Source organism: Corythoichthys intestinalis, chromosome 20 (genome assembly GCF_030265065.1).
Source record: "Corythoichthys intestinalis isolate RoL2023-P3 chromosome 20, ASM3026506v1, whole genome shotgun sequence".
NCBI classification, from domain to species: Eukaryota; Metazoa; Chordata; class Actinopteri; order Syngnathiformes; family Syngnathidae; genus Corythoichthys; species Corythoichthys intestinalis.
This window is the reverse complement of record NC_080414.1, coordinates 23,610,422-23,625,686: the sequence shown is the minus strand read 5'-3', so window position 1 is coordinate 23,625,686 and position 15,265 is coordinate 23,610,422. Positions and strand designations below refer to the sequence as shown.

The 15,265-nt window shown below is 36.8% G+C and overlaps 1 protein-coding gene across 1 annotated transcript in view; it reads left to right on the top strand.

Moving 5' to 3' along the window:
- The window catches only part of zbtb47b (zinc finger and BTB domain containing 47b), a 57,868-nt gene extending 45,823 nt beyond the window's left edge, over window positions 1-12,045 (top strand). Inside the window, exons 3-6 of the mRNA XM_057824373.1 lie at window positions 40-187; window positions 4,507-4,622; window positions 4,726-4,870; window positions 9,005-12,045. Of these exons, the coding sequence (XP_057680356.1) occupies window positions 40-187; window positions 4,507-4,622; window positions 4,726-4,870; window positions 9,005-9,366 (771 nt within the window). The 3' untranslated portion in view covers window positions 9,367-12,045. The remainder of the gene's footprint in view (window positions 1-39; window positions 188-4,506; window positions 4,623-4,725; window positions 4,871-9,004) is intronic.
- Window positions 12,046-15,265: the final 3,220 nt, after the last annotated feature.

The window sequence follows — 15,265 nt, the reverse complement described above, 5'->3', positions numbered from 1 at the left end:
ATGCACAATTTTTAGCTCTTTGCATGTTCTTCTGACTAGTGCGGGGTGTGCAGCAAGGTCTTCAAGAAGCTGTGGTCTCTGCACGAGCACAACAAGGTGGTCCACGGCTACGCTGAAAAAAGGTTCTCCTGCGAGATCTGTGACAAGAGATTTTACACCATGGCGCATGTCCGCAAGCACATGGTCGGTGAGTGGTAAGCCGCCGTCCTTGTGTTGGACTTACTCTTCACGTTGCTCAGGATTAGTTTAAAAATACAGTACATTTTTACATCATTTACATAGCGTCAGGTAGTGCTAATGTTGTGGGCAAGGTCAGAGTCTGTTAGTCTATGAAGAGTTGATTTCAAGAGCCCAACTTTGAAAAACACAAAAAGACTGGAATTCATAGGCGGAGTTTGACTTCGGGGGCACAACATGTTGATGACCCCGAAACGCAGCGCAGCAATAAAATTAACTTACAAGAATATTTATAATAGTAAGTTGACAATGAGCGTTTTTTGTTTCCCATCATTCTTGAGGGGAATTCTAAATCATCTAAATCAGGCTGCTTCGGCAAAACTTTTCATTAAAATCGTCATCCATTGGATATGGTACGCCCGCCAGTGTCGTGCCAATGTAGTTACCCCAGTCAAAAATGTATCCCCTTGGCGGAGCCATATGGAGGTAGATCTGTGTCTTTATTATTCAAAAAAAAAAAAAAAAGTTACTTCAATAAAAAAAAAAGTTTCTTCTATCAAAGTTTATATTTTCAACCCCAAAAAAAGTCATTTCAATCAAAAAAAATAAAGTCTTTGAATGCAAAAATAAATTTGAAACCAAAAAAATGCATGTGAAAGCTATTTTTATTTGAGTGATTTTTTTTTTTTTTTTTTTTTTTTTTTTTTTTTTTTTTTGAAGCAACTTTTTTGATTGAGGTAATGTTGATTTGTGTTTGGGCCACATTTTGGCTAGGACATTTTTGTCTTTATTATTCAATCAAAAACTAAGTTGCTTCAAAAAATATAATTTCAAAAAGAAAAATCACTTCAATCAAAAAAGGAAAAATTTCAATCATAGAAAAAGTTTTAGAATGCGAAAAAATATTTGAGATTGAAAATTTTGCATTTGAACGGTTTATTTTTCATTTAAAAGGTTTTCTTTGATCGAGGCAATCCTTTTTTGTGTTTTGGCCATATTATGGGTTGGATATTTTTGTGTCTAAATCATTCAATCCCCCCAAAAAGTTGCTTTAATCAAAAAAATATATATTTTCAGTCAAAGAAAAAAATCATTTGAAAAGTAAAATTGCCCTCCCCTAATTTTTTTTTTTTTTTTTTTTTTAATTATATGCAAAGCAAATGACCGTCTAAGTTGCTTGTCACATGATCTGTTCGAAAAATAATTTTGACCCATGATAAAAATATCTTTTTTCATTTCATTCATTTTTGTTGCAGTTTTATTGCTTTAGAACTTATGTGTATACATATATATATATATATATATATATATATATATATATATATATATATATATATATATATATATATTAGGGCTGTCAAACGGTTAAAATTTTTAATCGAGTTATTTACAGCTTAAATCGTAATTAATCGCAATTAATCGCAATTCAAACCATCTATAAAATATGCCATATTTTTCTGTAAATTATGTATATTCTGAAAAATAAATTGTTGGAATGGAAAGATAAGACACAAGATGGATATATACAGTGGGGAGAACAAGTATTTGATACACTGCCAATGGGAAAATCCATTCGCAGTGTATCAAATACTTGTTCTCCCCACTGTACATTCAACATACGGTACATAAGGACTGTAGTGGGCATTCCACTCTACTGTCATTTAAATCTGTCTATGCTGTCCTCACTCCGAAGCGTCTTCTTTTTCCAAAGCTAGACAGCTAGTGAACGACGCCTTAATAATCAGACTTCTTCCTTTTTCATCTGATTTATTAATAAAATAGCCTCAAACCATTGTCCTCTTTAGACCGTCATAAAACTACAACAACAAAAAAGTACACAAGCATTGCATTAGCAACAACGTTAGCTTAGCACGCTATACAGGTTCACTAAACATAAACAAAAAGCGTCTCATACAAAAAATAGAACATTTCGCTTACTAACATAATATGTACATTCTTTACAACAACCATACTTACGGACAAATCTTGTCCAAGGATCATATAAGCACAACATTACAACGTAGGCTTCAGCCCGAGACGTCGTGCAGCCATATGAACTGGCAAGAAAAAGAATAAACCATGTCGCAAAGCGACCACAAGAGTTCGCTGTTGTGCTGCAGCACAGAAAGCCTTGCTGTAAAACTTACCAAAAGGCAGAATACTGTCTGAGCGGGACATGTGCGTTAATTGCGTCAAATATTTTAACGTGATTAATTTAAAAAATTAATTACCGCGCGTTAACGCGATAATTTTGACAGCCCTAATATATACAGACTATATATATATATATATATATATATATAGGAAAGTCAATTACATGCAATTACACTTTTTGGCCACCAGGCGGGGCCCCCCCTTAAACTCCGCTTATGCTGGAATTGTATTATGAAGATGTCCTTTCATGGTCGTTTATGTCGTTTCAACCATTTCAAGACAAACTATTCCTAGACACTTTTTCTGATTGCTGCCGAATTGGACTACGAGCACGAAGGATGACATTGCATTGAGAAAAATTTAGAGGCAAGGGTTTAGGTTTGGTCTCAACATTGGTAGGGACGAGATAACAGCATAACCTGCATGTACACTTTTTTGCTGGGGCTGGGACATTAATAAGACCAGACAGATTGGGTGAATGATGTCAAGGTTACATTTCTCAGGAATGTATACCTTATTTATTGATAGACTAAATGGTCAATCCAAAATAAATCTGTATTGACTTGTTGTACTAACTTTCATGTGTATTGGTTCAGAAGATACACCACTCGATTAAAATCTTTGTTTTTGAAAAAACAAGAAACATTTTGAAAAACTTCCAGAATAAATGTCTGGCTTTTATTAGCAAATTTAAATTGCAATATTTGAACATAAATTATATTAACACAATAAATAAACACTAATTAGTAATATCTTAACTATCTAGTTCTTAGGGTAAAAATTGATCCTTCTTTCAGGTAAAACACTACTGCTTTTGTCGACAAGCACAGCTAAACGGAACAAAAAAATTAAAACTTTTTATCTCCACAATGACTATCTGGGGGGGAAAAAGGTCTGCATAGGCTACCAATAAAAATATTTTAAAATAAATTAAGTAGAAAATAAATAAATACTGTATTGGCCTGAATATAAGACGACATTGATTATAAGACGACCCCCTCTTTTTCAAGACTCAAGTTTGAAAAAAGACTTTTTTTGACACCAAATTAATTTTTATACAGAAATTAATTATAGGACATCTGAAACATGATTATAACAATATATTTGAGAGGAAAAAGCATGTTATTTTGCCTCATTCAAATCTTATTATCTGAACATTTAAATATGTAAACTGAAGTGCAATCACATTCGTAAATAATTGGCTTCTGGTTTTTCAAATGTAAATAAACCAATCTATTGTGATAAAACAACAAAATTGCAATAACTGCATTAACCATCAAAGTGAAGTCTAACTGTAACTGTAGTCTTGAAACAAATCTGAATAAGGAAAAACATTGCAATAAAATAATGCAAACTGGTTAAACTTGAGAGTAGCTGAGGTTATGACAACATCGCTTCAATGTTATCTGGCGCCATCTAGCGTCGTGAATGGGTATAACGTCCGCAAATATAAGACTCCCACTTATTCAGTATTATTTCTATGCAAAAAACACAGTCTTATATTCGGGCCAATACGGTACATTTTAAATAAATGCAAATCATCAGCCAGTCAAACGTGCGTTGGAGGGGAAAAATTGGACCAGCGCATTCATCAAGTGAAAAGGGGTAAATGTAAGTCTGAACATAATGAAAATAATTCATTCACTTATTAATGGTAGCGTCAATTCTACCCTTACAACATATGGGAAGTCAATCTAAATTACTTATATAACTTAAGTCATTATATAATGCAAATAAGGTTGCTTAAAAGTTTGAATTTGAGCATCCTGAAAGGTTGGTAGTTGTATGTCCCTACCGTCCCTTTGCAAACTTACGCGCTTGGGTGGAGGGCAGAAGGAAGGACTTTCATAGAAAATTCAAAGGATGGCCAAATGGTCGCCATTTCCTTTAAGTTCTGTTTTATTTTTATAATCAATTTTGACCTCATGTCAAAATGAATCACCTCTTTCCTTTCTTATTACAAACATATTCTGCAAGTTTGATGATAATCCCTTTATTCATTTTGAATTATCTTGAACAAATTCAAACATGAAAACGAATACATTACTTTCCCTTGCTTTAGATTTCACCTTCTGGCGGTGGTAATCGCTCATCTTTATGATGTGAACCAATGAAATTATGAGATAATTGATTTTGTGATAATTATTTTTTTTGTTTGTGTTGGTGCTTGTGTAGCACATACAAAGGACATGCCATTCACCTGCGAGACATGCGGGAAGTCATTCAAGCGCAGTATGTCTTTGAAGGTGCACTCTTTGCAGCATTCCGGAGAGAAGCCCTTCAAGTGTGAGGTTTGAGCTCCGCTTCCACATCAAACTCACCTATCTGGCAAAATTGAATACAGCATTATTTTGTCTTCTATTTGTTTGATTGTGTGTTGTGTTGCCATTTCAGAACTGCAACGAACGTTTCCAGTACAAATACCAGCTACGCTCGCACATGAGCATCCACATTGGACACAAACAGTTTATGTGCCAGTGGTGCGGCAAGGACTTCAACATGAAGCAGTACTTTGATGAACACATGAAAACACACACTGGTGAGTGCAGTGGACCTCTACGTATCAGTGTTGTTTTTGGCAGCCCTTTTAATTTTCGTCTTAGTCTTTTGGACGAAAATACTTATTGGTCTTAGTCATATTTTAGTTATTAGTTAATTCATTTAAATTCACAATAGAAGCATGATTGGACTTGACACGATTGGACATCTATGATCTTCCTGGCAAGGGCGACAAATGCTCCTTTTTTACGGCAGTGTGTGTAGCTCAGTGCTACTCAATTATTTTCTGTTACACCGCCCCAAAAACACTTAAATGTTTCGCGCCCCTCCAACTCTCTGCCGTCAATGTAAAAAGTATAATTTGTCGATAAGTTATATGTACACCTATGTATAACATTGTGTCGTTTTTATTATTAATGGGAAAAAAATAGTCAAATAGATTAACTTACAATTAGGGTTGTTCCGATCATGTTTTTTTTGCTCCCGATCCGATCCCGATCGTTTTAGTTTGAGTATCTGCCGATCCCGATATATCCCGATCCGATTGCTTTTTTTTGCTCCCGATTCAATTCCAATCATTCCCGATAATTTTTCCCGATCATATACATTTTGGCAATGCATTAAGAAAAAAATGAATAAAACTCAGATGAATATATACATTCAACATACAGTACATAAGCACTGTATTTGTTTATTATGACAATAAATCCTCAAGATGGCATTTACATTATTAACATTCTTTCAGTGAGAGGGATCCACGGATAGAAAGACTTGTGACTTTGTATATTGTGACTAAATATTGCCATCTAGTATATTTGTTGAGCTTTCAGTAAATGATACTGAAGGCCATGCCCAAATGCATGATGGGAAGTGGAACCATGACTGTGCGTAGTGCTAATTGGTATATCTTCTCTGCGTTGGGAAATAACATAAGGTGTTAAGAAAAATATCAATTGCTACCTTGCTTCCCCACATTGGTTCCCATGATATTTTTCATCGTAGGGAGAGGGATTGTAAGGCTTTAGCCAATTAAAATAAGGCTCCAACGGCTGCTAAAATTCACTCTACTCATTATACGCTGCCTTTTAGCTCTCTATATAGGCAAAACGGCGCCATAACAGATGGAGCGCGACAATGCGTGAGTGGGTCGTGCAGCGCATGCATTAATTGTGTTAAATATTTTAACGTGATACATTTTTTATAAAATTAATTACTGCCGTCATTGGGATAAATTTGATAAACCTACCTTAAGCCTAAACTAAAGACTCTGGATAAGTGTAACATATTATGTCTGTAACGTTAAATACAATTAGAAAACAATTTAATTAAAAAATATATATATATTTAAAAAAGGCATGGCTGATATTTTTTTGCCGATTCCGATACTTTGAAAATGACGTGATCGGACCCGATCGATCGGCATCTCTAATTACAATAAAGTATAACTTTATTAACATTGTTTTCTCTGTAACAGAAAAGACTTAAAGCACGTCAATTGCCTGAATTTAAGAAAAAAAGACACATCCAAACTGTAGAAATACACTCAGGGTACATTTTTTGACCATTTGATCCTGAAAAATAAAATGTAATAAAATAAATAAATGATAATTAATTCAAATTGATTAGCAACATTAACTCATGAGGACAGTATGCCAAACAATTTGAACGAAAAAAAATAAAAAATTGATAGAAGAAAAACGACAGGAGAGAGGGACCGTTTTTATTTTTGCTGCAGGCAGTATCAGCTCCTTTTCTATGATGTGGGGTTATTTTGCACTGAGCAACTTGGTATGCCACCATACAATATATGATGCGAACGGTGCTTGCTAATTTCCGGATGTAACACTGACAAAGCTGGAAGATTGTTGGCAATATTTGACGTTTTCGCAGAAAAAAAAATCAAGCGGCTTATAAATGTGATTGGGGTATAATGTCTTTAAGTGAGGTCTTAATTGATTAGGCTTCCTGCTGTCTGCTGCCAACATTTTAGATACAGTAAACAGACTGGGGCGACACGGTGGCTAAGTGGTTAGCACGTCCGCCTGACATAGGGTTGCCACCTTTCAGAAATAGAAATACAGGACGCCCCCCCCTCGCGCCCAAAGCTGTACAGGCAGGAATTAACAGGGACATTCCCAAAACTCCTAAAATGCATAGAAATGTATCTATTCATATATATTCCGTATTGGTTCAACACTGGTTCACAGTTCTGAGAACAAGTGTTTTAATTAAAGATGTCTCGATCGATCGGGTCCGATCATGTCATTTTCAAAGTATCGGAATCGGCAAAAAAATATCGGACATGCCTTTTTTTAATATGTATATATATTTTAATGAAATCGTTTTCTAATTGTATTTCACGTTACAGACAAAAAGTCTTACATTCATCCAGAGTCTTTAGTTTTGGCTAAAAGTAGGACTGTCAAATTTACCGCGTTAAAGGCGGTAATTAATTTTTTTTTTTAATTAATCACGTTAAAATATTTAATGCAATTAACGCATGCGCTGCATGACCCACTCACGCATTGTCGCGTTCAATCTATAAAGGCGCCATTTTACCTATATATATATAGAGAGCTAAAAGGCAGTGTAAAATGAGTAGAGTGAATTTAGGCAGTCTTTGGAGCCTTTATTTAATTGGCTAAAATCTTAAAATCCCCCTCTCAACAATTAAAAATATCGTGGGAAGCAATGTGGGGAAGAAAGGAAGTAGTTGATCTTTTTCTTAACACCATATGTTATTTCTTAACGAAGATATATCAATTGGTGTCACTACGCACAGTCATGGTTGCACTTCCCATTATGCATTTGGGCAGAACAGTTAAATGGCTACAGTATCATTTACTGAAAGCTCAACAAATACACTAGATGGCAATATTTAGTCACAATATACAAAGTCACATTTATCCTTTAAGAATTATAAGTCTTTCTACCCGTGGATCCCTCTCACAGAAAGAATGTTAATAATGTAAATGCCATCTTGAGGATTTATTGTCATAATAAACAAATACATTACTTATGTACTGTATGTTGAATGTATATATTCGTCCGAGTTTCATTCAATTTTTTTCTTAATGCATTGCCAAAATGTATATGATCGAGAAAAATTATCGGGAATGATTGGAATTGAATTGGGATTTTTTTTAAAAAAGCAATCGGATCGGGAAATATCGGGATCGGCAGATACTCAAACTAAAACGATCGGGATCGGATCGGGAACAAAAAAACATGATCGGAACAACCCTAGTTTTAATACATAATACCAAACTCTAACCAACCCCCCCCCCCCCCCCACACACACACACACACATTCCAAAAACATTTTACAAATGTAATCAGTTCATTGCATTCAGGTGCCACTTATTTTAGCAGAAATCTCATTGGTTAAACTGTCTGTGCTCGATCGGTTTGAACAAAAACCAGGACCCACAGCGGCCCTTGAGGACCAGTTTGGAGACCCCTGCGCTAAATTGTCCCTAGGTATGAGCGTGTGCGCAAATGGTTGTCAGTCTCCTTGTGCCCTGCAATTGGCTGGCAACTAATTCAGGGTGTCCTCCGCCGACTGCCCATAGTTAGCTGAGATTGGCTCCAGCACCCCCATGGCCCTCGTAAGGATAAAAGTCTTGGAAAATGAATGAATAAATGAATAAACAGACTGATCCGTCCTTGTCTCCCACTGTATTAAAAGTAAAAGCCAAAAGGCAAACGCTGCATACACTTCGTCATATTTCCTCGTCTTAGCTCTTCATATCTCTAGTGCTCTTTGCTGTGTGCTCTTGTTGGGTAAAAAATACCACACACACTTTGAAAATGAGCACCACTGCCACCCACTGAGTGGATTTGCAATTAGACTTTATTCTAGTACATTAAAAATGTATGTTCCCGGAGGTCACATGCGCCACCCCCGGCATCGCTCGGCAAACCCCATTATTTGAGAAGTACTAGTGTAGCTGGTGGCCATCTTGGGTTGGACGATCAGCGGTTGGAAACTAGATCTTGAAAAGTACATATTACGCAGCATTGGCGCATTATTTCGTATTATTCCCCGATATCAATGGCGCCATTTTAGTGCCGTATCGGTACCAAGTCTAGTATCGGTGTACACAACACCAATGGTCAGTGTTTCAATTTGTCTTCAATATTTTTGTCTCCATTTTTCTACTGCCACGGGCAGGAGAGAAGCCGTATATCTGTGAGATCTGTGGGAAGAGCTTCACGAGCCGGCCCAACATGAAGCGCCACCGCCGCACCCATACGGGGGAGAAGCCATACCCGTGCGAGGTGTGCGGTCAGCGTTTCCGCTTTTCCAATATGCTCAAGGCACACCGAGAAAAGTGCTTCCGGGTCAGCCAGCCGACGGACAACCCGTTCGACTCGTCCGGCGCAATGCAGCCAGAGCGGACACCAGAGCAGCAGCCAGAACAGATGCCGTCTGGCACCTCGCAGCCATCCATGCTTCCCCCTCCTCCAACACAAATACCGCCTCTTCCACCTCCTTCCTTCTTCTCCGGCAATAGGATGAATTCTGACGTCTGAATCATCAGAACTCAAGGTTACTTTTTCATTTATTTTTGTTCCTCTGGAGCTTTTGCGCCTCAGCTACACTGCCACTGAATGGAGATAAGTAATCTGATTTGTTTTTTGTTTTTTTTACAATTACATTTGATGTGCTGGTTGCATTCGGGGACCAGCAACATTTTCTTTCTCGAGCTTTGCACAGCGCAGCGATTGTAGCATCTCTGGCAACAATAAGCAAGAAAAGTTGGATTTTGCCAGGCGGAAGTTCCAGTGCAACGCAGCAATAATAACCAAAAGGTGACCTGATTTTCAGAATATAGCCCACTCACAAAAAAATAGGAATGTCGGGCTTTTGGGTAATATTTTAAGATGAAACTAAAATGCACAAATGTGCCAATTTGCGTTTAGTTGCAAAAAGTACAATATGTTCTTTTAAAAGTTTAAAGGTCACATGTAAGCATTTTAGGTCAATTCTAAAATTTCACCTGAAATCCCAATGTAACCCAACTTTTTGTGAATAATGTACATGAGTGTATTTGTGTAACACACAATAACCAAATCTCATTTGCTCGCGTGCTATATTGCTAAATCACGTAAAAACTTTATAATCTTTCAGGCACCTTACATTTATTGACGTAAACGAAATGTACTCTTTCCATTATTAGACCTGTTTGTATGTTTATGTGCATAATGGTTAAGTCAGTACTTGGGATGACAACATTTTCTTGAGTTTTGAAAGACGGGGTGGGTAAAACCTGGTCTTTCATTAATCCGTCCCACTGAGTTTGGTTTAATTTATTTAATTGAATATTTCGGTAACTATTATTTGAGTTGTTGCAAATAGTAAACTTGGTAAAAGCATTACTAATAAATAAAAATAATTATATTTTTTCATCTAACATTGCCGTGGCACTCTAGCAATGTTAAAAATAAAACCTGTACAGTGGTATGAAATCGAATTTCTCACATTTCTGCATGAAATCACCAACACATGTAATCTGATCGTTGACAAAATCACACAGATGAAAAAACTGTCTGCTTTAACTAAAACCACCCAAACTTTTATAGGTTTTCATATTTTAATGAGGCTAGCATGGAAACAATGACAGGAGATGGAAAAATAAGTAAGTGAACCCTCTGCCTAAAGAGACTTAAGAGCAATTGAAAACAATTTTTACCAAACAGTTTAAGTCAGGTGTGTGCCCAATCACTGATGAGTGGTTTAAAGCTGCTCTGCCCACTATAAAACACACACCTGGTAAGAATTGTCTTGATGAGAAGCATTGTCTGATGTGCATCATGGCTCGGTCAAAAGAGCTGTCTGAAGACCTGCGATCAAGGATTGTTGATTTGTATAAAGCTGGTAAAGGATACAAAACCATCTCTAAAAGTCTGGATGTCAGAGAGGTTGTCTACAAATGGAGAGAGTTAGGCACTGTTGCTTCTCTCCCAAGGAGTGGCCGTCCACAAAACGCCAAGAGTTCAGCGCAGAATACTCAGAGAGGTAAAAAAAGAACCCTATAGTGTCTGCTAAAGACACTTCTGTCATTGTTTGCATGCTATCCTCATTAAAATATGAAAACCTATAAATGTTTGGGTGATTTTAGTTAAAGCAGACCGTTTTTTCAGATCAGATCACATTTGATGGTGATTTTATGCAGAAATGTGAGAAATTTTAAAAGGTTTAGATACATTTCATTCCCCTGTAGCACAAAATCTTACAAACTCAGTTTTGTTACAGTGCAAAAATTCCTCTGAATGTTCTGAATTCCTGTTTCCATGCCAGAGCTGTACTGAGCAGACGAATGTTCCCTGCAGGATTTGCCTATGTTGTTATGAATCCCATTTTTCATTTTTTGCTTGTCTTTTTAAGACCACTGGTTGAGTGAATTAACAGTAATGTGTTCCATTTTGTCTCACAATTAATGAACAATCAATTCCGTCTATGGTAAATTTTTAGTTGAGGCCAATTATTGCAATATTTGCACTTTTGACAATTTTTTTTGTCACAAAAATGCACGAAGGTGATGCCCTGGTAAGTAAAGGCAACTCTGAACACATTAAAGGGAAAGTTCAGAATTTTTGACACGAGGCTGAATCTTCGAGTTAGTGGGAGTTTATTTCGTCGGGGTTCCGTGCCGTTTGTTAGTTATTTGTAAGTTTCAGGGCTCCGGAGTGGCTAAGCTAGCGCGAGTCAATGGTCCTGTCTTAGCATGCCAATAAAAAACAACATATGCACGCATGAAAATCACCGATAACCCATGCAATCAATACTGTTGGCTATGTTTTCAGGATAAAGTCATTAAAACCTACTATTGCATGTCAATAACTGCAGTATGAACAGCAACATTTGCATTCAGCAGCTCTGCAGGGAACGGGCTGCCTCGGTGTGTTTATGACATATCCAGCAGCAAGTAACCAGTTGATATTGTTATTTGTTCTCCCTAGGGAATTTGTGGAAACTTTCATTTGCCCATTTCTTCTTTCAGTTTCCACAGCCTCTAAATGCACATTTGTTGCCGTTCTTCAGTCAAGACTCAGCAGACTGATGCTGCATTTGAGGAAGGTGGGAAGGCGAGTTTTCCAAACTTCGACTCGGAAAAATATCATTGGAACTCGAGATGTCCGATCACGCTATTTTCAAAGTATCGGAATCGGCAAAAAAATATCGGCCATGCCTTTTTTTAATATATATATATATAATATAATATATATATATTATATATATATATATATATATATTTTTTTTTTTTTTTTTTTTTTTTTTTAATTAAATCGTTTTCTAATAGTATTTAACGTTACAGACATAATATGTTACACTCATCCAGAGTCTTTAGTTAAGGCTTAAGGTAGGGTTATCAAATTTATCCCGATAAAGGCGGCAATTTTTTAAAAAATGTGTCACGTTAAAATATGTAACGCAATTAATGCATGCGCTGCACGACCCTCTCACTCATTGTCGCGCTCAATCTGTAATGACGCCGTTTTACCTATATATATAGATAAAAGGCAGCGCAAAATGAGTAGAGTGAATTTTGGCAGCCTTTGGAGCCTTCTTTTAATTGGCTAAAGCCTTGCAATCCCTCTCCCTATGATTAGAAATATCATGGGAAGCAATGTGGAGAAGCAATGTGGCAATTGATCTTTGTCTTAACACCTTAAGTTACTTCCCAACGCAGAGAAGATATAACAATTGGTAGCATGACGCACAGTCATGGTTCCACTTCCCATCATGCATTTGGGATGGCTACAGTATCATTTACTGAAAGCTCAACAAATACACTAGATGGCAATATTTAGTCACAATATACAAAGTCACAAGTCTTTCTATCCCTGGATCCCTCTCACAGAAAGAATGTTAATAATGTAAATGCCATCTTGAGGATTTATTGTCATAATAAACAAATACAGTTCTTCTGTACTGTATGTTGAATGTACAGTGCTGCTCGAAAGTTTGTGAACCCCACAGCGATGGTCAGATTTTTTGTAAAAAAAACTAAAATAACCTTATTAAATGTTAAGTTATACCCAAATCCACAATACTGACATTCCAAATAATGGACTGAAACAAAAGAAATAGTTATATTGTCATTCTTTATTTAACAAAAGTGGTTGATTTAAGAAAAACTCAGATATCATGTGTGCAAAAGTATGTGAACCCCTTCAGTTAATAGGATATTGCGCCTCCTTTTGCAGAGATTACCTCAACCAAACGGTTTCTGTAGTGACTAATCAGCCTCTCACATCTACTTTGGGGGATTTTTGCCCATTCTTCCTTGCAGAACGCAGTCAGTTGAGAGAGGTTTGATGGGCGTCTGGCATGAACTGCTCGCTTCAGGTCCCGCCACAGCATTTCAATGGGATTTAGGTCAGGACTTTGACTGGGCCAGTCCAGAACACGAATCTTCTTCTTTTTCAGCCATTCCTTGGTTGTATTGCTGGAATGCTTTGGATCATTATCATGTTGCATGATCCACCTTCTGCCAAGCTTTAACTTCAAAACAGATGGCGTCAGGTTATGTTCTAGGATTTGACAATATTCCTCAGAATTCATGATTCCCTGGACTATGTGGAGTTGTCCAGGTCCTGAGGATGAAAAGCAAGCCCAGATCTTGACATTCCCACCTCCATGCTTCACTGTTGGGAGAAGGTTCTTTTGGTGGTATGCAGTGTTGACTTTTCGCCAGACATGGCGGTTTTGGTTGTGACCAAACAGTTCAATTTTGCACCTACATCAGTTGATGAAAACTCTTTTTAATTTAGTCTCGACAACACAACTGTTAAAAAAACAAAAAAAAACTACTGAATTGATTGATTAGGAAATCAGGTTGAAATAATAGAAAATTCCAAAATGTTGAGGGGGTTCACAAACTTTTGAGCAGCACTGTATATATTCGTCAGAGTTTTATTCATTTTTTTCTTAATGCATTGCCAAAATGTATATGATCGAGAAAAATTATCGGGAATGATTGGAATTGAATCGGGAGCAAAAAAAAGCAATCGGATCGGGAAATATCGGGATCGGCAAATACTCAAACTAAAACGATCGGATCGGGAGCAAAAAAACATGATCGGAACAACCCTAATTGGAACGCCACTCAAACTGTGATGCCCTAGTCGTGAAGTCAAAAAAAAAAAAAGTACCCCGACTTCACAACCCAGATAGCAGACCGACATTGAATAAACGCTGATTTTCCATCAAAATCATCAGTATGGTTGACATCGAAATTTTCGATGAAATAACATTGTTCTATGGTATTTCAGGTGATGGTTGAGTTACCATTGTTTTATAGTTGAGAAACTTTTGTTGACAAATACTTGATTTATGATTGACCGGGAAATATGATTGAAAAGTCATTGAATTATGGATGAGTGGGCGTTTTGGTCGAAAACATAACATTGACTCAGCGTTGTTCCAATATTATTAATAATCGAAATGACGTTTAGGTTTTGTAAGGATTTCAACGTTGAAAAAAGATTGAGGGTGCAAAAGTGATGTTGATTCAACGATATAAGATTGACAGCGGAATGTTGATATAACATCTTTTCAACGTTGGTCTGCTCAGAAGTTGCTTTAATCTGACGTCACTCGACAAAATGGCGCTGCCCGTCAAAAAGCTGTGTGCGCTTGTTTAGTAAAACTAAAGGCAGTTTACAACGTGCGCTATTTACCTTAGCCGTCATTTTCCCTCCACTAATTGATCGCTTACGAGGATGCAGGTTTGCTGGAGGTCAAAATGTCTTTTGATGGCCAAAATAAATTTAAAAAAAAAAACTTGTCACGATCAGCGATCTTGCTGTTTACATTCGCTTGGAACGCTTTGAGGTCCTAACTTGTACCATCCGAGTGGGATAAGTCCGACTTCCCACCTTCCTCGAATGCAGCATGAGAACGAGTCGCCCAACCACTCCTCTCTCTATTGTGGTCGCATCACGCATTTAAAAAATGGTCCCGCAAAATGAAATGAATTACAACAGTTTGGTGTGATATTGTTTTGGCCGCATGGGTATTTGGAACAATGATCTGCATTTTGAATTGATTTGACTATATTAGATCTGTTAATATTGTTTTTTTATTGGCATGCTAAGACAGGACCATTGACTCGCGCTAGCTTAGCCACTCCGGAGCCTTGAAACTAATAAATAACTAACAAACTGCACAGAATTTGTTGAAATCAACTCCACCGACTAATTAAACCCACTCTAACTCAAAGATTAAGCCTAATGTAAAAAATTCAGAACTTCCACTTTAAACTGGAAGTAATGTCAGAAGCCAATGATTCCTTCATTATTTTATATTTATTAATGTCTTTTAAGTTACAATAGGACCTGAAAAAAAAACTCTCATCAAGGATATTCACTTGTTTTGTTCTGCCAAACTAACCAGTTGGTGAATATAAAGATATATTAACTGCTC